Genomic DNA, 21,983 nt, shown 5'->3' with positions numbered 1-21,983 from the left:
TTTGATAATATTTTTTTTTGAGTCCATAGAGAACTGTTCTTTTTCTCTTATGCTGCATTACATTTTTCCTAATAACCATGGTAGGCTTTTAGTTTTTACTTATCCTGAATGAAGAGTAGTCTAGTTAGATCTAGCGACAATATGGTATTTGCTGACAACAAAAAGTATATGGGTTATCCTTGGCCTTACCTGGTCTGCATTTGGGTGCTGGTAGAATCCCTTTCTGAGGTCCACAGGGAGGGTGGATTATTGGGCATAGCTTCTAAGCCCTGCTAATGTGTAGATTGTAGATGCTAGAATGCATTATTTTTCTAGCTCATTTCTTTTGGACTAAACTAGAATCTTCTGATCCTGTGGGTGTACAGGGAAAAATTTCATGAGTGCCTGTATTTATTTGTTTATTTAAGTGGGAGCCATACCTCCCAGAATGGAGCACACCATTGCACACATCTAGCATATTCTTTCCTCACTTCCCCTACTTCCATACTCAGGCCTAGTGTTTTCTGGGAGTTGTAGTTCTTAAAAAGTACTAGAAAGTTGGCACACAATACAGAAAGAACATAGATGGTACTTTGAGTGCCTTGGAAGGATGTTACCTGTGTTGTAGAAAGTTGTTGACTTAATATACTATGCCACAGTTATGACAGGGGTGGACATTTGAATTTTCTTTTCTTTCTTTTTTTAATTTTAATTTTTATTTATTTTTTTGGCTGCACTGTGCAGCTTGCAGGATCTTAGTTTCCTAACCAGGGATCGAACCCAGGCCCCTGGCAGTGATAGTCCTTATCACTGGACCGCCAGGGAATTCCCTGAATTTTCTTATCTACTAGACTTTCTTTCTTTTCATATTAGGTGCTAGAGATAACAAGATTACTTTTTTTTTTTTTTTTGGCCAGCTGGGCCTCAAGGCTTTTGGGATCTTAGTTCCCCGACCAGGGAATTCCCTGAATTTTCTTATCTACTAGACCTGTGAGTTGCCAGATAGTAAATATTTTCAGCTTTGCAGACTATATAGTCTCTGTTACAATTACTCAATTCTGTCCCTGCTCTTGAAATGCTGACTCAGCCATAGACTTAAAAGAGTGGGCATGGCAGTGTTCCAAGTTAACTTTGTTTACAAAAAATAGGCAGCAGCTGGATTTCACTCACAGGCCAGAGTTTGCCTACCCCTGTTCTAAGCAGTCAGGTTGTTGTTTTGTTTGTTTTTCCAAAGTGTTTTTAGGATACTGATTGCATTTCTCAATCCAGATTCTGACATTTGATTAAAAATGGGTCTTATTTGCAGTGTTGGTGTGGGTTTTCTTTCATGTTGAATTTTAAAGGTATTTAAAGGTATTTTAGACCTGATATTTTATATATATATATATATATATATATTTTTTTTGTAATAGTTCATGTACTTTAAAAGACTCTTCATAAAACTGTAGTACCATAATTATGTTTGTATATATATTTATTATATATTATTTTATAATTATATACTTAAAGCAGTACTTTGTTAATATCATCAACTATCCAGTGTTCAAATGTCCCCATTTATCTCATAAACTTTCTTTTATAGTTGGTTTAAATCAGGATCCATACAGGTGCACAAGTTGGATGTGATCCTCTAATCTATAGGTCCTTTCATTTTTTTGTTTTTTTGGGGGGTTTTTTTTCTTCCCTTGCCATTTGTTTGTTGAGGAAACTAAGTCATTTTTCTTGTAGAATTTAACACATTCTGGATTTGCTGATTGCAACTCCCTGGTTTTATTTAATAGGTTCTTCTATCACTGAATTTCCTGAAACTGGTGGTTAATTCTAGATAATTGAATTCAGACTCGATTTGGGGAGGGGTGTGGAAAGAACACAGAACACTTAACTGGTGGTACTGTATAGTTTCTGTTGCATTATATTAGGTGTTATATGATGTCTGGTTGCCTCTCTTTTGTTTTCTACTTTAAAATATTGATGTACCTTATTACATACCGCAGAACAGAGCTATCCAGTAGAACATTCTGTAATGATGGAAATATTCTTTATTACCACTATCTGATGTGGTAGGCACTGACTGCGATATGGCTGTTGAACACTGAGGAACTGATTGTTTTACTTTAATAGCCACCTGTGACTAGTGGCTGCTGTATTGGAAAGTACAGCTATAGGACATACAAAAAATATTAAATAACAAAGGTAGCAGTAGATGTCTCTTTGTTCCCGATTTTAGCCTAAATTCCTATACCGTTTCATCAGTAAATATGATATCAGCTTTTGTGTATATATAATACATTTGTTATAATTATGTGACCTTAATTTTTCTTAATGGGACAGCGATCTAGGGCAGCCCTTCAGAGGTACCTGTTCTACTGTAATCGCTATATGAACCACATGCAGAGTCTACGCTTTGAGCACAAACTATATGCTCAGGTGAAGCAGAAAATGGAAGAGATGCAACAGCACAACATGTCCTGGATTGAGGTGCAGTTCCTGAAGAAAGCAGTTGATGTCCTCTGCCAGTGTCGTGCCACACTCATGTACACTTATGTCTTCGCTTTCTACCTCAAAAAGAATAACCAGTCCATTATCTTTGAGGTAGGAATAGTTACTGAGTGGGGGATAAAACCACCTGTGTGTCATAGGACTACTTGCCTTTCATAGATAAGATATATAGAGTTTTAAAGCTTACTCTCTGCCCAAAAATGTGGATTAAAAGTTTAGTGTTAAGGGCTTCCCTGGTGGCGCAGTGGATAGGAATCTGCCTGCCAGTGCAGGGGACACGGGTTTGATCCCTGGTCTGGGAGGATCCCACATGCCGCGGAGCAACTGGGCCCGTGCGCCACAACTACTGAGCCTGCACTCTAGAGCCCACGAGCCACAGCTACTGAGCCCGTGTGCCACAACTGCTGAAGCCCGCGGGCCTAGAGCCCGTGCTCCGCAACCAGAGAGGCCACTGCAATGAGGAGCCTGCGCACCGTGGCGAGGAGTGGCCCCCGCTCGCCGCAACTGGAGAAAGCCCACGCGCAGCAACGAAGACCCAACACAGCCAAAGATAAATAAAATGAATAAAAATTAAAAAAATTAAAAAAGAAAAGTTTCGTGTTTATTAGGAAGATACAAGAAATTTAGATTTCTTGCTGTGAACTACGTTCAAATTGATGTGGTTTAGCCAGCTAGCGATGTAGTGTGCAGGCTCTGGAATTAGCCCTGAATTTGAATCTTGACTTCATCACTTTTTAGCTCTGTTGACTTGAAGCAAATTACTTAACCTCGTCTATATCTCTATTTTAGCATGGGGATAAGTTTTCTATAAATGTTAAGAGGTTTAAGTGAGACAATCCATGTATAATGCTTATGTAACACCTGGCACGTCATAAGTTCTTTCAAAAGTCTTTATTCAGGCAAAACTAATACATGGTATTAGAAGTTAATACGGTGCTTGCCTTTTGTGGAGAAGTAATGACTAAAAGGGGGCCTTTTAGCAGTAGAGGTTTTTCAAGTAGAGATGCTCATTTAAAATTGATGCATGCAACATTGATGTTGATAGATAGCTGGGTAATAACAGTGACTAGCAGATGGGAATTTATATGGGTAAATATATAGAACTAGCCATAGTAGTAAAGGATAACAAAATTTTAATCTTCCATACAGTGTTCTCTTATAAGAAGTAGATATCTAGCTAGATATAAAGAATAATGGGTTTCTAATTTTTCCTCAAGCTTTAGCCAATAGCAGTTTTCAGAACTGGAAGATTCCAAAAACTTTTTCTTATGTCCTTTCAGATTGTCCTTAATATTCTTCCAGAGGTAATGGATAAATCTTTAGTTCTTTTAATATTTAAAAAATTGTCCTGGAAAAGAAAAAACAAGTTGTTAGGGGTGAAAGTGATGAAGGGCTTTACAGGTGCAATTAAACCACCTGTGAAAATTACAAAATTGGTGTTGAGCCACAGTCTATGAAGGAAGCAGCTAAGATGGTTTATCTTTTAGCTTTCTTTTGAAGGCAAAATTTACTATATATTCTTCTTCCTCTTACAGAATAACCAAGCAGATCTAGAGAATGCCACAGAGGTGCTCTCGGGCTACCTTGAACGAGATATTTCCCAAGACTCTCTGCAGGATATAAAGCAGAAAGTACAAGATAAGTACAGGTAAGGTTTTCTCCAGTAGTTGTTGAACAAAAATGTCTGCCACCGGTGGTCTGGTATGCCTTAGTGGTGAAGTTAGATGATGGTGAAACTTGGGTTTAGCATATTCAATAACTGAGCTGCTGCCATGTTTCTCACAGATTGCTTCTGTCCTTTGGGCAACAGATTCCAGATAGTGCTAGTCAAGCATAGGGAGGAAATCAGCCGTTTATCCCACTGGCTGATTCTGCTTCTTCCATGAAGTTTTATCTATGTAGTTGCTGCCCTGACAGGAAGAAGGAGCCCCAAAAGGGCAAGTGGCTATTAGGATGAGGGGTGAGATTAGGATGCTGGCCCTAGCCTAGGGATCCTGTGGATCATGGCTGTTGACAAGTGAGCTACCCAAACTTTTCAAAGAGTTTTTCTAAGATTTGTTTTTTCTAAGGAGAGATTTACTTTGTCCTAGAGATAGATGATACTTTAAGATATGTTACCACTTAAGTGAAAGATGCAGAATGTTTGCTTTCTCAACATGGAGCTCTTTCTCCCACAGTTGTTTTCTGGCAAATACTAATATCTTTTTAATAGTAGTAGAAACCTTTGGGAATTTGGAAGACTTGGAGATTTAGTCCTAAGTAATATTTTCACTTCCCTTAGCCAGCTATAGCTGCCACTAGTACTTTAAGATTTTACAGGTGTGAATAAATAACCCCTGAAACTACTTCTTCCTAAAACTGTTTACTTACCTGTAGAATGACAAGATTGAGTCAGATGATTTCTAAGGCCTTTATTTTATCGCTCTAGAATTAATTTCCCAAAACTGGGAACTTCAAAAAATACCTTTTTAAAATGAGAAATAGTCATGTCTTTACATCTAGACCTGAAAATGTGCCTCTTAAAAACAAAAACAGGTGCTTGGGGGAATTCCCTGGTGGTCCAGTAGTTAGGACTCCCAGCTCTCACTGCTGAGGGCCTGGGTTCAATCCCTGGTCGGGGAACTAAATCCCACAAGACATGCGGAACAGCCAAAAAAAAAAAAAAAAGAAAACAACAACAGAAAACAGGTGCTTGGCTCTAAGTCTGGATAAACTGTAGGGAACCTTAAAAAATAAGTAAATGCCTCTTTTTTTTAATTATTGGAGGCTGACAACGGGTTGTTTTTTTTTTTTTCTCTTTGATTACAGATACTGTGAGAGTCGACGAAGGGTTTTGTTACAGCATGTGCATGAAGGCTATGAAAAAGATCTGTGGGAGTACATTGAGGACTGAGAATGGCCCTGCATAAAATGAACTCTGAAAACTTTACCATCTAGAGTGCTCATGCAATTAAAACAAACAAAACAAAACAAATACAAACAAGGAGGCACTAAGCCTATTCTGACACCGCTGGTCTATAGTACCAGAATTCTGTTTTGTTAATGGAAAGTTTAAGTAAATTATATTGTAATAAAAAAAGGTAGATAAACCATTGTACAACAGTATTCTAGGCCGCCAACAAAAGTGTGACAGACACACTAAAAGCCCTCCAACTTTAACTTGTAACGTAGCTTCATTCTCAAAGCTGACTCCTTTTTTTCATTTTCTTTTTCCTGAGTGTAGTACAGTTAAAATTTAAAATAGCTCCTTGACACTGCTTTTCGTGTCCAAACCAGCCATTTTGTTGTACTTTGGTAAAGGACCTCTTCCCCTTCCTCCCATGCACATACCGATACACCCAAACACGCAGACTGTCTCTCTCTCATACCCCAAGGTCATGAGTGAATGATGATTAGTTCCTTGTAAAGAAAATTCTTGGGGCGGGGAAGAGGGTAGGCAGAAAGAGGGGTTAAACAAACAAACAAAAAAAAACAAAAAAACTTTGTATATGACTTTTAAAACAAGAGGACAACACAGTATTTTTCAAAATTGTATATAGCGCATATGCATGGACAAAGCAAGCGTGGCACGTGTTTGCATAATGTTTAATTACAAAAAATATTTATTCTTTGAAAATCTTCAAGATTATGTCTTTTGCTGTGCATTTTCTTTCAGTTTGCTTTATCTTTCCAGGGTTGAGGGTTGGGCTAAAAGGTGTGTTGGTTTAGCACCTCTGGAAGACCTATCTAGAGCTCTTTGATTTCCCTTTCCTGAGATTACTTTGCCCTCTCTGGTTTGATATGTTTGTTGCTGGCCATGGGCCTCATGCCCTGAATTCCCAGCTCCTGGTTGGGTATAGAGAAGTCAAGTTCTGACTGAATGCCATGGCCTGATAAGGGCTGCAACAGGGAGCTTTGCTGCTGCAATTCAAGAATCACCCAGTCCCCAACCTCATCCCTCTCCACGGCCTCATGCATCTACGTAAGCCTTTGTGTGCCCGTGTCATATAGCTGAAGGCTTCCTGCCACATCCAGAGGAAACATTTCAAAAAACTTTCCCTTTAATTGCTGCTTTGAGCCTTTTAAGATTTTAGTTATGGCTCTTCTCTCACCCCTTCTTTACGTTAGGGTGTCAGATAGAATGTTTTTCCTTTAAATATAAATAAATAGCCATTCACTTAGTTTCAGATTGTGAATTAAAAATGGCAGATACTGAAATTGCTTATGTGTGTTGCTGTGGGTTCAGTTTGAAGGCAAACACCCTAGAACTTGATATTCCCATCTAGTGCATTTAAATAGAAACCACTGTTTGCTTCTTTTCTATTGTCAGCAAATAGGAGAATTAATAATGTGTTTTAGCTGTGATGTCCATTTTTATGAAATTTCTACTAAGAGCTATGTTAAAAGTAAAGGGTGGTGGTGGTTTTATTAACTATGTATCTGTTTAGGCCATTCTTGCTGTGGTATTTTTCAACAGATTAGCATCCCTAAATCTGTCAGTTTTATACAGGAGTACAGAGTGAACTAGGCAACTAGATTGAGGTCTTAATACTAAATACCACTTGTGGCTGAAGGACCTCTTCGTCTTCCTCTAAATGTCTTGCGCCTAGGGAGTGTTTACCGTTTGTGAGGCAGCTTTGTCTGCTCTTGCATTGTACATCTTATTACATCATTGGGAAGTAGGTTCACTTTCCTCTGGCCTTTTGCCTAAGTTAGGCTTTGCTAAATCAACCCTACTTTTCCTTTTAGAAAAGGTTGTTACATGAGATGTACTTGCAACTATTCTTTTCCCATCAAAAATCAGTGAATGTTTGCTGAATATATTATGCTGCTTCCTTAAACCACTTGTTGCTTTAGGATCAACTTTACCTGTACCTTTTATCCTCCCTTCTCTTGCCACCTTAGGTGCAAATCTGAGCTCAGTGTCTGCTTCCGTATTCTCTTCTCCTCCCCTTTCCCTGTCAACCATTTGACTTTATTTTAAATGACTGCATCAATCTTAAAAGACATTTATCAAAACTAAGGATTTTTTTTTTTTTAAAAGAAAGCTTGAATAAGTTCCTTTCCCTGGTAACTTTGAAAAGCAGCCAGAGTTGCTATCTAGATATATGTGGTTCCATTAAAATGTTTTGTGTATGTGTGGTGTTTTTAAAAAACCTTACCAGTTAACTGCAGTATCTAAGTTTGAGTGTCATAAATCCTTTTTACATGCTCCCCTTACAACAAGTATCCAAAAACAATGTGTGCACTTCATAATATCAGCCCCCACCCATGGAGGAACAGTGCTTTTTAGAGCTGCTTTCTAGTTTCAGTGTTGGCATATTACCTGAGGGTATAGCACATGTGGGTGCATTCCCTAATTTGTATGGATCAAGATGAATTGGCATTTTCCACTTCCAAGCTTTTAACAGCTGTCTCCATATTTGACAGAATTCCCTGAGTTAATTGCTTTCATTGTTAGTAACTTCAGTGACCCCAGCTGGGATAGGCAAGCCATATTGTATGACAGCTTCCCTGTTTCACCTACCTAAGTCTTTCTGTCAGAGGGCTCTACTCATGGTCAGCACCAGGGTCTCCCTGTCTTCTTGAGGTCTTCTGAAAAGTGCATGCTTCATTTGAACAATTCATTGAGCAGTAGATGGACTTTAAATGATTTACAATAAAATGTCGATCCAAAGCGCAGGATACAAACCACAGTGGTAAAATTGAGTAGTATATAATATCATCAGACTCTAAATTCTGTGTAATCTGCTGCGACCCAGATTGTATGTGTTTTATGTGTGTTTAAATAAATATATTAAATACACAGGTGTATACATACACACAAATATAACAGATCCAAGACTGACTGACTTGATTTGAAATGGTTGAATCTGCAGTGTAAAATGTGGATCAACCATGATTAGGAACTGAAATTTAGTATAAGAGAGAAAAGGACTTGATGTAACAAAATCTTTTAGCTACAAATCCCAGTATAGAGCACTTGGGGGATGGGAGGGGGCGGGTTGGTGAGACAATCAGATCGGTAAATTGATTAAATGCTCCTAACCCTGTAATTTTGTGCATAGAGCACCCTGTGCTGTGGAAATAACTGTTCTTAGATTTTCATTGTAACTGGACTGTTCAGGTTGCCCAGAGAGAAAGAACATTCCTAATTCTAATAAAATAAACTTTTATTTTGTTATTCCATTAGTTACTTATGTTTATTTTTATAGTTTAAAAAAAAAGACGGTGGCCTAACAGTCACCTGTATTATGTGCCTTATTCACTGTTCCTACTTAACATGAAATGTCAAGGTTTGGTTCAGTTTCTTTTCAGGGAACTGTGAATGAGACTATCCCCAACAATTATCTTGGTTAATGAAGCCTTCAGAGCATTTTCTGGAAGACTTCCAATTTCTGTGTCTTGAACATTGAATTTAGATTGCTATTCATGTTGTAACAGTGATATTAAATGCTCAGTAGATCTTTGTCAATTTATAAAGAAAATATTTAAAAAGTCATTCTCATGCTAAAAACTCCTTCACATTACTTCCACTTAGCTCACTTTTAGAAGCTGTTATCTCCCATAGGAATGGAGGGAGAGTTGTCTTAAAGAAGGTCCCAAAGTTGAGATCTTTGTTATTGATATTCTAGCCAAGTCCAGATTTTAGGACAGTTTAATTTGGTCTTACTTGGATCTGTAATTATGAGAGTTCATTTATCACTTGTATCTTCAAAGCACTTTAACTTGTATCGTTGTCTAAAGCAAGTGGGGTAGAAATTACTCTGTTTTATAAAAGAAAATAAGGCTCAACAAGGTTAAGTAACTTGCCCAAGATTTCACAATTTCTCCTATCTGGGACTCAAGCTTTCTTCTATCTGATGAACATCATACTACCTCTTTGTATCATATTTTCTTAATCTGGTCTCAGAATGACCTAGCATTCAATACCAAGAAAGGTGGTTCTTATCTACGGTGTTGTACTTTTAAACCACATCAAAGACTGTATAAATGCCTGTCACTGCTACTGTTAGAGGAATGCTATGTACTATCTCTGATCTTCAATTTGCTATTGCAGAGTTTGCAACTAATGTGGCTCTGTGTTTTGCCTCATCAAATAAATCAGCCATGGATAGAAGAATAGCTCTTGCCATCTTGGTGATTAGGACAGGCATCATGAGAAGACTGCGTGATAGTTGACAGTGAACAGTTCAGCGTCATTTGATTTGATAAACAGGGGCCAAGTAATTTGCAGTTGTAGGTCTAGTTATTTCAAATGAATTTCCAATGTGAAGAATTTTGGGTAGTCTATTGGAACTTGTTACAGAAGTTGTTTTGTAACTGAAAATGCACAGAATAGCTCATTTCCCTTTGTTTCTCAGCATTTCTTCTTGGAACTGGATGGCCTGTGGGACTTTCAGAAGATACGTAGTGAGCATTAGGGGGAAATCTTGGCTCCTTCAGAAACAGGAAAAAGTGTGAACCCCTCATTTTTTCAGATTTCTTTGGGGATAAAGTTGGTGTATTTCTGGTTCATTTTAAGGAATTTGTTTCTCCACTTAATTACCCAAGATGAAATAGCTGACTCGGAAATGCTCAACTGGAAGTAATCAAATACTGCCTACTGCAGGAGTGGAGGCAACTGTGGTTGATGTTTCTCTAAGCAATAGCATTTAGGCTGGGGAAAATAATATGAGATTCTTTTGAAAAGCAGTTTTCAGACTACGATTAAACTATAGATATGCTTGTTTAGGGCCATTTTCAGAGTAGGAGACAATTAGTATATAAATCAGTCACACATTGATAGCTAGCAGCTCTAACAATGCCCAAAGCACAACTTGACTACCACAGTAATCCAGGGGTTTCAAGTAATACCAAGAGTCTCAAACTCAGATGGCTACAAGAACTAGGTAAATATTTTAATAGACTACCCTGGGCTAAGTGGGCTCTCAGAGGAGCCTGTGAAATACACTTTACGTGAATTCTCTCAATTTTGAAATGTTGGTCATTAATTTTAAATATTCTTAAATGTGAGTCAAAGAACTGCACATGGGCCTTGTCATTTTCCAACTTGTGTTCCAAGTTAATGTCCATTTTACACATTGAAATCACTGAGAAACTTCAAAAGTACAAACCAAAAAACACTATGCTTGAGTTCCACCCCATAGGAATTATGATTTAATTGCTTTGGGTTGTGTCCTGAACATCAATAATTTTTAAAGTCCTATCCCCATCCCCAACCCTGATGAGTGTGCAGTGCAGTCTGAGACCTGTAGGCAAGGTTCTAGATACTTACATAGTTTCAAAGAGGAATGTAGTTGAGCACTCTAGTCCTAAGGGACAATAGGACGTGGGGCGAATTTACAAGCTCAGGAAAGGGGCATACTGTAGGCCCTAGCTGAATGGGTTTTGTGGAATGGTGCCTCCTCGGGTATAGTGTGAAGCGCCCAATTTGTTTTTTTGTTGGTTTTTTGGTAAGTGGTCCACCTTGGAGAAAATAAAATTCACAAAACCAAAAGAACTGTAGAACTGACAAGCTCAGTAGAATATTCACGTCAACTGGCAATATATTTTCTTATCAAGGGAGAGAACCCTATCTGCAAGTAAATTAGTGTGGAGTCTGAGCACGTTGTTGAGTGGTTAAGCTATCTGTTTCAAGTCAATGCGCAATTCCATTTAATCACTTAAATTCAGAGCACTTGAAAGTCACAAGTTTCTTGCTGTCACTTTCATTCTTTTGATGAACTTGTATGTTAGAAGACAGTGGATTTTCCTATTTTTATTCCCAGTGTAGTTGGCGTAGTAGAAAGAATATCAGTATTTCTCAGCCATAATTTTCCCTTTGTAAAATGGGGATACTAATAGGAGCTATAATTTGTTGAGTGCTTCTTGCCAGATGCCTTACTTATGTTATTTGTATCTTCTAAGCAGCCCTAAAACAAAGTAGGCATTGCTATCCTATTTTATAAATGAGAAGAAAGGTGTATAGACTATTAACTCGAACTTAACAGAGTTTATGGCAGCGTTGTGCTTGTCTAATTCCATGTGTTCATTCTATCATGTTATATTGTCTTTTATAGGAATATTGTGAGGGTCAAAGAAAATTAATGGGAAAACAAATCCTAGTTACAAATAATGAGCTTACTAGTACTAACTTAGGCAAAAAATAAGGATACAGAGCTGTCTCATAGACTCCCAAAGGCAGAATGAGATCGGATCCAGGAACTAGAAAGCCATTTTGGACTCCTAAACTGGCATTGTCTGCAGTCTGTACATCCACATCGTTCTAAAGGCTTCTGCTTTTCCTGTCAGCCACCCCCATAGCTCTAGGTGTTACATGTTAACTGTCCCAGACACATGTAGACAACCAGACAGAGCCATGGAACAAGATCATTGGTACAAATGTGGCTTTGGGGGGTTACCCCTGTGGATTGGGAGGCAGATTCTGGAGATCATGGCTCACTGGCTGTACGTCACAGGTGTCCTTGACAATACCAAAATGCCCTGAAAGTTTTCTCTTTTAAATAAATGTAAAGAGTTTGTATGTAATAGATAATTATGGCTAACTTATTTAGTGTTTACTAAATGCTTCATGGCCATCTTTTTAAAATTGCACATCATATGAGATAGTTGCCATCTCCATTTTATAAATAAGAAAATAAAAGCGCAAAGAAGGTGGGTTATTTCTTTGAGGTCATCCTTTTGTAAGTGGCAGAATGAAGATTCAAGCCTGAGTTCCTTCTGTCAGCACCCACGGTGTTGGGCACTGTTTTAGGCACTGGAGGTACAGCAGTGAACAAAGGGGTCTGTTTGTCTGAAGCATTTAATCCTGATTCTACATAGAGACTCAGTGGGTTGCCCAAGGTCACCTAGCCAGTTAATGGCAGATCTGCAGGCACATTTTGACCACTACACTAAATTCTTTTCACTACTATAGCTGCTTCTCAAACAACCTTGCCAAAAGTATCTGCTAAAATTACATAAACTAGTTAGGGGATTTCCAACCTCAGGAGACTCAGTGACTAATTCTTATTTTTGGCTCCTCTCTGTTCAAAACATGTCTTTTTGTTGTTAACCTCAGATACTCTACTAAGAAGGACCCAAAGTATGCCTTTTTCTTCTCCCTCACATTTCAGAGCCACCCTGGCATTTTAATGAGAGTTTAAAAAAGCAAGTCTCATATTTCCAAACCCTTTCCAGAAGGCAGTCTTGCCGATACTGAGCTGATGATATGGCTTCCTGTGCACAAAATAACATTTCCTGATCTGGTGTTTTATTTAGCACCTGTATATCCTTCCTCACTACTCCACCTATATAAAAGTTTGGTTTTTAATTTTCAAGCTGCCTCCTTTTTGCCACGGAGTATTCAAGTTTCTTTCAGAGTGAGAATTCGGAAGGTGATTATAGAAATGAATTCTCTATTGTAGATAGATAATTCTCCAGAAAGCTGTCTAGGATGAAAACTTGCTTCTCTAGATTTTAGATTTCCTTCTGATGGTTAAAATTGGTTTCTGTGTGGGTAACAACAAAGCAGTGCCCTAGAAACCACTTCAGTGTATGTTAAATGACGATTTCTTAGAATTGTGAATCAGGGCTTTTGCAGTGAGGATCTGGTTCTCTGGAATCAGTTGGCCAAGTTGGGATTCCTAAGGAGTGAGCAAACACACTGTCCTGAGTTTTCTGAGGGACCCTATCCAAAAACATCACTACTTATTGAATTTTCCACCTTCCTCTCACAGGGAGACTCCCTGTGTGTACTCCCACCTCTGCAGGTCACATCATTTTCTCAAAGGGAGTGCCATGTAAAATGATAATCAGAATTCATGGAGCATCTCTTATGGGTCTACTTAGGCAGTAGACATTCTAATAGAATGCTCTAGAATTGTAAGTTCTTGCACCTGCTCTCAAGTTATTTATAACCTAATTGCTGGTCTTCCTGGTATGAACAAAGTTGTTGGTTTGTTAATAAATTCCTACCGTATGACCCTGACTTGTGGTTCATTTCTGCATAACTAGGGCAAATACTATAGTGTTTTCTAACAAAGGAGGAAGCATGATCTGAGTGTCCACCTGCTTTGGATAGGAAATAAATTTGTATCCAAAATCCTGTGACTGGTTTAGAGCATTGTAAATGTCATGGCAGCAAATACCAGAGGATGGTTTTTATGAAGAATAATAGTGTTCTACATACCTTTGAAGAATTAATTTTTACTCCATTGTTTTGACTACCTTGCAATAGAGTAAGTTAAGTATTAATACCATCGATTCATGTTAAAATCACATTAGTATAAGTCAGTGCCTTACAATGGTCAAATGGTTGCTCACTAACCAATGGAAATGAACTGTTGGTTCCACAGAATTGCTTCACAGATTCTAAATGCTACTTCTTAGGGGCACTGGATTGTGTGCCCTTTAAGATAAATTCTATAATCAAGGGCCTAGCCCTGAACAGATTAGAGCCCAAAGATCATACTTAGGAGAACAAATCAGACAGTTCAGTAAAGGGTCGGGGACATGCTCCTGGAGTAGGTATCCTCAACTCACCTTTATTTTAAGTTGATATATAGAAATCAATGTATTATAAAATGCACACATGTTAAGTGTTCAGATTGATGTTTCGGCGATTGTATACCTCTGTGAGATAACCATCCAAAAGAAGATATAGTTACCATTAACCCAGAAAGTTCCCTTGTGCATCTTTCAAATCATCCCTGCTCCCCTCCCTACTCCAATGATCATTTGCCGATTTTTCTCACTAAAGATTTATTTTGCCTGCTTGTGGACTTTATATAACTGAATCATATAATATGTACTCTTACATCTGGCTTCTTTCATTTATAATGCTTTAAAGACTTATCCATATTGTTGTATGTATTGATAAATTATTCTTTATTGCTGAGTAGCATTTCATTCTATAAATATACCACAATTTGTTTATCCATTCTCCTATTGATGGACTTTTAGGTTGTTTCATTTGGGGCAATTATGAATAAGGATATTATATATATATTCTTAAGTTATATTTTTTTGTTTTGTGGGTACATGTTTTCATTTCTCTTGGATAAATACCTAAGAGTAGAAAATTGCTGAGTCATAACTTTTTGAGAAACTGCCTCCTGTTTTCTGAAGTGATTTATCATTTTGTACTCTTATCAGTGATGTATGGGAGTTTCAGTTACTTCGTATTATCAGTGTTTTTTATATTAGCCATTTTAGTGGGTATGAAATAACTATGATTTTAATTTACATTGCATTTCCCTGATGATTAGTGATGTTGAGCACTTTTCATATGCTTGTTTTATATTTGTATATCTTTCGTGAAATGTCTTTCATGTCTTTTCCCATTTTAAAATTGAATTGTCTTTTTATTGTGGTTATTCTGTGAATTCTGGATACAAGTCCTTTGATGGGTATATGTGCTGTGATTTTTTTTTTGTAGACTATGGTTTGTTCACTTTCTTACTGGGATCTTTTGATGAACAGAAATTTTTATTTTGATAAAGTCCACCTTATTAAGTTTTTCTTTTATGATTTTATGACCCCCAAGCTCACAAAGAATGTATTTTCTTCTAGAAGTTTTATGGTTTGGGGTTTTATGGCTATCTATTATCCATCTCACTGGTTTTAGGTTTTAAATCTATGGTTTGGAGTTTTACATTTAAGTATATGATCCATCTCCAATTAATTATTTGTACAGAACGAGGTTTATTTCAACATAGATACCCAGTTGTTCCAGCAACATTTGTTTAAAAAGATTTTCCTTCACTCATTAGATTGACTTGGCATCTTGGTTGAAAATCAACTGACCATATGTGTGTGTAGTTATTTCTAGACTCTCTGTTTCCCACAGAATACTTCATTTCCCACAATACTTCATTATTATTTCTGTTCATGTTTTCCAGCAAGTCTAGGGTTCCATGTGTTATAAATTCCCTTTAATCTGAAGAACTTTCTTTTTAACATTTGTTCTATTGCAGTTTTTCTAAAGATGAATTCTCTCAGCTTTTATCTGTCAGAGAATATCTTTATTTTTCAGGGGTATTTTAGTTGAATATTAAATTCTATGTTGACCTTTTATTCTTTTAGTATTTTAAAGTCATTTATTTGTCCTCAGGTCTCATTTGTTTCTGGTAAGAAATCATCCATCATTTTTACGTGTCTCCCTGTCCATAATGTGATTCCCCCCCATGGTTACATCTGCTCTTTATCTTTGGTTTTCAGCAGACTGACTATGATATGTCTAGGTATGTTTTTCTTTGTATGGAGTTTACTGAACCTCTTGTATCTGTGTTGCTGTCTTTCATTAATATTGGGTATTTCTTGGCTATTATCTCTTCAAATATTTCTTCTGTTCCATACTCTCCCGCCTTGCCTCTCCTTCTGAGACTCCAATTATACCTACATTAGATGATTTGACATTATCCTACGGATCTCAGATGATTTTCCCTCATTCTTTTCTCTTTTTGTTTTTAGTTTGAATACTTTACACTTAGCTGTCGTCAAGTACCCTGATGCTTTTCTCTTAAACCTATCTGATGAAATCTTTCTGCTACTGTATTTTTTATTTCTAGCATTTCATTATGTTTGTATAGTTACCATGTTTCTGCTTAAACTTTCCGTTTTTCATGTATGTTGTCCACATTTTCCACTAGAGTTTTTAAAGCATTTTCATCATAGTTATTTCAAAAACCCTATCTATTGATTGTAATATTTTAGCCTCCACTAGATTTTTAAGCATTTTACTTTCAGCCAGAGTTATTTTAAAGATCCCACTGATAATTCAACATCTGGGTCATTTCTCATTCTGCTTCTCTTGAACCTTTCCTCTGTGACCATGGATCTTATTTTCTTGCTTTTGCACATATCTTGTATATTTGATTGTATGCTGGACGTTTTGTATAAAAAACAGGAGAGACTGAAGTAAGTATTACTTCAAATTGGGGCATGCCCATTTTTCTTTCAGCCATTTGAGTAATGGCTCAGTCAATCTGATGTATATTTGACCTAGATCTGGGCACTATTGCAGCCTTAGTTTGATTCAGTTCACCCTGACTTTGCTTCGTAGCTAAGGTGTCAGCTTTTGGAAATGTAGGAGATCTCTTCTAGTGGAAAATGTGGACAAACCAGCCCAGCTGCCAGGTTTTCTTGGGCACTGGGATAGGGGGGTAGAGAGGTATTTCTCTCAGCTCTTGTGTGTGCCCTACCCTTAGTCTTTTCAGGAAGAATGCCCACAATGCCTGGGGGATGGGTCTCTCAGTCCTCCTGCCTCACTCTCAGCCTTCAAGAGTATCTGTGGTGGATTTCTCAGCATTCCTGCTTTGCCTTCTCATTTTAAGGTTATCTTGCACTTGGGAAAGTCTCCACTTACCTCAAGGGAAGGAGTAATCTGTCTCAACTTTTCTGTTATACACACCCCCTTCCCACTTTTGGTTACTACCTACCTGTACTTTTTTAAGATCCAAGAGGTAAGATTGGTGGGTGGTTGCAGGTTTTCTCTGTGGATTTGGGTCCTCTAGATTCTAATGTCATGCCAGCCTCCATGAGACTGACATTTTTGTTAAATTTCAACTGGCTTCTCTTTATTCCCCTATGGTGGATTTCTCTTCTTAGCATAGTTCAGCCAGGAATATGAGCAGCCATGTATCTCTCCTCTCCTATGAAGGACTTAGCATTTTCTGGAGGTTAGTCCACTTAGGGTTTCTTTATGTCCTTAGCTTTCTGATGAGTTAAAAATATTTTTGATTTTCTAGCTAATCTAGCCTTTGTTTGCTAGGGTGGGAGATATATTCTCCTGTGGTTTTCTACATCCAAGTGAGAAGTGAATTCTAGGAATGGGAGTTTAAAAAGTCATTTACATATTTTAAAAATAATTTTAAAAATTATATATACATGGATAATAAAATGTTAAATTTTACAGAGTGGTGAACAATGAAAAGCGAATTACCTTCCCATTATAGGTTCCCAAGTCCTCTCTACTCCCTCTACAGAGACAAACATCATTACCAGTTTCTTGATTGTTTCTCAAAATTCTGTATACAAAAAGTGTGCATTATCTTCCCCCCCCCCTTTTTTTTTTTTTTAAATAAATATTCCATCCAATATATATCCAGGGTTACAAATATCTTCTGAACTTTTATTTTTTTTAATTAATAGACTTTTTTTTTTTTTTAAGTATTTGTTTATTTATTTATTTGGGTCTTCGTTTCTGTGCGAGGGCTTTCTCCAATCGTGGCAAGCGGGGGCCACTCACCATCGCGGCCTCTCTCGCTGCGGAGCACAGGCTCCAGACGCGCAGGCTCAGCAATTGTGGCTCACGGGCCCAGCTGCTCCGCGGCACGTGGGATCTTCCCAGACCAGGGCTCGAACCCGTGTCCCCTGCATTGGCAGGCAGATTCTCAACCACTGCGCCACCAGGGAAGCCCCCCCCCCCCTTATTTTTTTAATACAAATAGAACTATACTATATCTTCTATACTTTGTTTTTCTCATTTAACTATTTCACCATCTTGAAGTCCTTTACAGACTGCATAATATGTCTTCGTATGGTTGTACCGTGGTTTATTTGAACCTTTCCTTGGGATGGACATTTGGGTTGTTACCAGTTTTTTTTTTTTCTCACAAACATTGCAGTATATATGCCTTTGCCCACATTTGTGGTTGAGTAACTGTAGTATCAGGAATGGGCATATTTAAAATGCTTCATAAAGGCCCCTGGAGCTTCATATTAATTCAAAGTGTTTCTCAAGGTGTTGGCTGGGCTCTCAGCAGTTGGTGGTATGGGTTTGGGGAAGACTGGATACCGCAAAAGACTCATGAGGTGCTGGAGAGTTGCCTGGCAGGTGCTGTCAGAACAAAGCTGGTAGACCCTGCCAGAGTAGGAGTGACATATTAAAGTATTTCAAATGTAGAAACTCAACTGTAATTCCTTCTTTATACATATATTGGGGATGTTAAAAAGTTACTGATGTCAGATTGCTCTCTTGCCTCCTCAGCCCCTACCATGGGGTAAAAAAGATAAATACCATTTTGTTTGGAATGTCTTACCCAGCTATATGACTTGAATGATCCTGATAAACAAGATTACATCCAAGGAGGTTTTCTAAGGGAAATGAAGACTTATATGTTATACAAGAAACATTATCTATGTGTTTCTGGGATCTTCCTGTGAAGATGTTATGTTTTTTGAGATTTTTTTTCTAATTACCTATCTAATTAGCACATTAAGTTTGGTTATTGACATTTGAGAAACCAACGTGCTTTCTCATGAAAAGGGCCCTTGCACAGAAAGTGCTCTTTTTTCTAAGCTCTGGGGTCAAAGGAGAGATTTTTAAGCATATAATAATGGCTTCTACTTATTTAATAACATAGGCACAAAAAATGTCATTTACTTCTCACAGGACCCCTTTCAGGGAGATTTTATATATTAGGAAGTATGCTCATGAGCTTTCTACCAACATCATCTTCCCTAAGGCTCCCCATCTCAGTAACTGACTATACTATTCACTCAGTTGCTTTTAAAGTTAGAAACGTAGTAATCTTTCTGTGACATCTATATCCCTTTCCTTCATTCTCCCATATCCAATTCTACACCTTAGGAAATTTGTTTTACCTCCTAAAATTCTTGAGAATCCATTCACTTTTTCTCCTTTTCCCATCACTCTAGTCCAAGTGAACTGTTTTATCATTTCATTTGCAGTATCCTTTTAGTCACCCCTAGATGATCAATTCTTGTCCCCCTCTCAATTCATTCTCCACTCATTAGCTAACATGAACACATTCATTCATTTAACATGAATTAAATGTTAATTTTGACTATGTCACTCCTTGCTCAAAACTCTCTAGTGCCTTCCCAATGTCCTTAGAATAAAATCCCTCGCATGGCCTCTGTGGATCTGCACCACTAGTCTCTCCTACCTCTCCACCTGTTGCAACCAACTCTTTTCCCCTTCCTCTTTCCAGCCATGCTGGTCTTTCTGTGCTGCAAACTGGCCAAGCTGCTTCCATCCTCAGGGCCTTTGCACAAGCTTTTCCTTTGCCTTAGAATTTTTCCCCAGCCTGCCCACTTCCTCATCCCCCTTCCCCAAGCTAATGCCTTATCCTTTAGGTCTCATTTTAAACATATCTTACCCAGGGAAACTTCCCTGTCCAAACAAGTCTAGATTGGATCTCCCTGTTATTTGCTTTTACTACTCTGTATTTTTCCTCAGCATTTATCACAATTATAATTATATAGTTATGTTGTTCTTTTAATTTTCTCTGTTATTGGAATAGGTAATACATCCATTTCATACAGAATTCAAATTGTAACAGGGTATAGAGTCTCTTCCCTTCCCCGTCCCTCTGCTACCCAGTTTTCTTTCTCAAGTAACTACTTTTAGCATTTTGAATATCCTTTCAGAGATTTTGAGTATATAAGCAATTATGTACATAATTTTCATCTTTATTTTTGCCTTCTCTTTTATTAACACAGATCCTATGTACATTTTTCTGCACTTTGTTTTTATCTGTTAATATATCTTGACAGTTCTTCTATATTGCTATGTAAATGGTTTCTTTTTCATGTACCATACAGTATGGGCTCATCATTATTTCTTTAACCTTAATTATTGGGCATTTAGGTTGTTTTCAGGCTTTGGTTATTACGAACAATGCTGCATTGAATAACTCTGTATTTAAAGTCATTTTCCACATTTATACCTATAGAATATATTCCTAGAATTAAAATAAAGAAGTTAAAGGTTATGTACATTTTAAATTTGGGTAGTAATTTCCAAACTGCTATCAATGGAGGTTGTACCAATTCACATTCCCTCTAGCCACAGATGAAGAATGCATGTTTACTCACAACTCAATGAAAATTTTTGTTCTCTGACAATGTAAGAGGTGGAAAATATCTCTTGGAAACTTTAATTTGCATGTTTTCTCTTCCTTGCAAAGTTATATTTTCGTATGTTCAAGAGGCATTTGTATTTCTTCTTTAGTGAACTGTTTCTTCATAAACTTTGCTTACGTTATTTAATGTGTGACTTCCTCGCTACACTCGAAGGTCAGGGATCCCGCGTATTTCGCTCATCGCATAGCTCCTGGTACTGGAATGAATGAAACTCAAAGAAATGACTGGCTCACGTCATGCAGTAGTCAAATACGGAACTCATGTTTGACTCGAAAGCCCACGTATTTCCACGGTCACCCAGTGGAAAGCCTGAGCATTTAATTCACCACAGCAGGGGCTAGAAAGGTAACGTAAAACGGCTGAAGTGTGCTGGGAAGACAGGACTGTGGCAAAAAGGCCAACAAATGCCTAAGTACAGTAGCAGCTGTTTTCAGATCTATTTTACCGCCAAGCAGGAATGCAGGCCCACTGTCGGATCATTATTTATTCCAAGGCCGGATTTCTGGCTTTCTTGCGAGATCTCCTGATTTTTAAGTATTTCCAGTCGAAACAGGACTGCCATCAAATGCAGCCCACCGGCAGCGGATTTGCAAACTCTAGCGTAAACAAAAGTGGGAGGCTGATGAGGCGGGTAATACCTTAGCTGGACAAAGACAGCCGAGAAACAAGGAATTTTTATGTAAGGCGAGAATGAGGTTCTCCGCCGTAGGGTTTGGGCTTGAGGGCCGGGACTCCCGGAAAGACGCTGGAAATAAATGCTGGGTGGCGTCAAAGCAGAGCAGGGCCAGGCGGCGGGAGGGCGCGCTGCCGTCCCAGTTGTGGCTGGCCACTCCACCCAGCGCTGTTGGGGGTTTCTCAAGCAGCGTCCACACAATGGTGTAGGGCGGTAGGGGCTGGCCGGGATGAAGGGGACGACTGGCTGCGCATTCCCTCACCAGCTCCTTTAGAGCCAAGTGGACCGCAGGAAATCACCCAACCCTTTCCCCGCTTCCAGAAGCCCCTCCTCCTCCCAGGCAAAGCTTCCCGCTCGGCGATCTACTTCTTTCCCTACTCAGGCCCCTCCCCGCTTCCCCAGTCCTACGACTTCCGTTTGCCTGGTCTTTTGGGAAACAGCCGACTTCCGGCTTCGCAGCGGTGGGCGGAGCTAAGATGGCTGAGCAGAGACTCGAGACGGTGAGCGTTGAGGTTGTGCTTGGTGTCCCAGCTGCCAGGCGGGGTTGGGCCGGGCCAGGCGGAGCGGAGATGGGGGGCTGTGGCCTGTGTCCCACGCAGCTGCCGCTGGGGAAATGCGTGGCCGGGGCTGGAGCGCCTCGGGGTGGCCGGGGCGACACGGTCCGACTCCCGGGAACTGCTCCGTCTGGGGCCCTGCTGAGTTCTTTGCAGTTCTGGGCCTGTGCTAGGACTGGGGTCTCTCTTGGGGTGCTCTAGGAGATTTTCATCGGAAATGGCTCTTTTCCTAGCTCCATGTTTTCTGTCTCATGAGGTTTGGAAAGGAAGCACTACCTACCACCCGTGCAGAGACAGTTTCTGTTAATCCCCTGGATTAGGCATTGAATGAGACAAATCCTGGAAGCTTTCAGCGTCATTACCTTCTGCGGATGGGGCGAGAGCATGTTTTCGCAAATTTAGGAATTCAGCTGGCCTGAGTTAGT

General features: G+C 38.8%; 2 protein-coding genes across 6 annotated transcripts in view; both read left to right on the top strand.

Annotated features, from left to right (window-relative positions):
• ARIH1 (ariadne RBR E3 ubiquitin protein ligase 1) overlaps nt 1-8,641 on the top strand; it is a 114,390-nt gene extending 105,749 nt beyond the window's left edge. Inside the window, exons 12-14 of one of the 2 annotated variants that reach the window (XM_061180102.1) lie at nt 2,311-2,571; nt 4,014-4,126; nt 5,287-8,641. In XM_061180102.1, the coding sequence (XP_061036085.1) occupies nt 2,311-2,571; nt 4,014-4,126; nt 5,287-5,371 (459 nt within the window). In that variant the 3' untranslated portion in view covers nt 5,372-8,641. The remainder of the gene's footprint in view (nt 1-2,310; nt 2,572-4,013; nt 4,127-5,286) is intronic. The other variant, XM_061180101.1, reaches the window with a different exon arrangement.
• Nucleotides 8,642-21,336: 12,695 nt separating this feature from the next.
• The window catches only part of BBS4 (Bardet-Biedl syndrome 4), a 45,663-nt gene continuing 45,016 nt past the window's right edge, over nt 21,337-21,983 (top strand). For 2 of the 4 annotated variants that reach the window (XM_061180095.1, XM_061180094.1), the window contains exon 1: nt 21,349-21,504. In XM_061180095.1, coding sequence (XP_061036078.1) covers nt 21,481-21,504 — 24 coding nt within the window. In that variant the 5' untranslated portion in view covers nt 21,349-21,480. Of the gene's footprint in view, nt 21,505-21,983 lie in introns of all 4 variants that reach the window. The other 2 variants (XR_009699359.1, XM_061180096.1) reach the window with 2 other exon arrangements.

Source organism: Eubalaena glacialis, chromosome 2 (assembly GCF_028564815.1).
Source record: "Eubalaena glacialis isolate mEubGla1 chromosome 2, mEubGla1.1.hap2.+ XY, whole genome shotgun sequence".
NCBI classification, from domain to species: Eukaryota; Metazoa; Chordata; class Mammalia; order Artiodactyla; family Balaenidae; genus Eubalaena; species Eubalaena glacialis.
The sequence above is the reverse complement of the archived record's forward strand: the minus strand, read 5'-3'. Positions and strand labels throughout refer to the sequence as shown.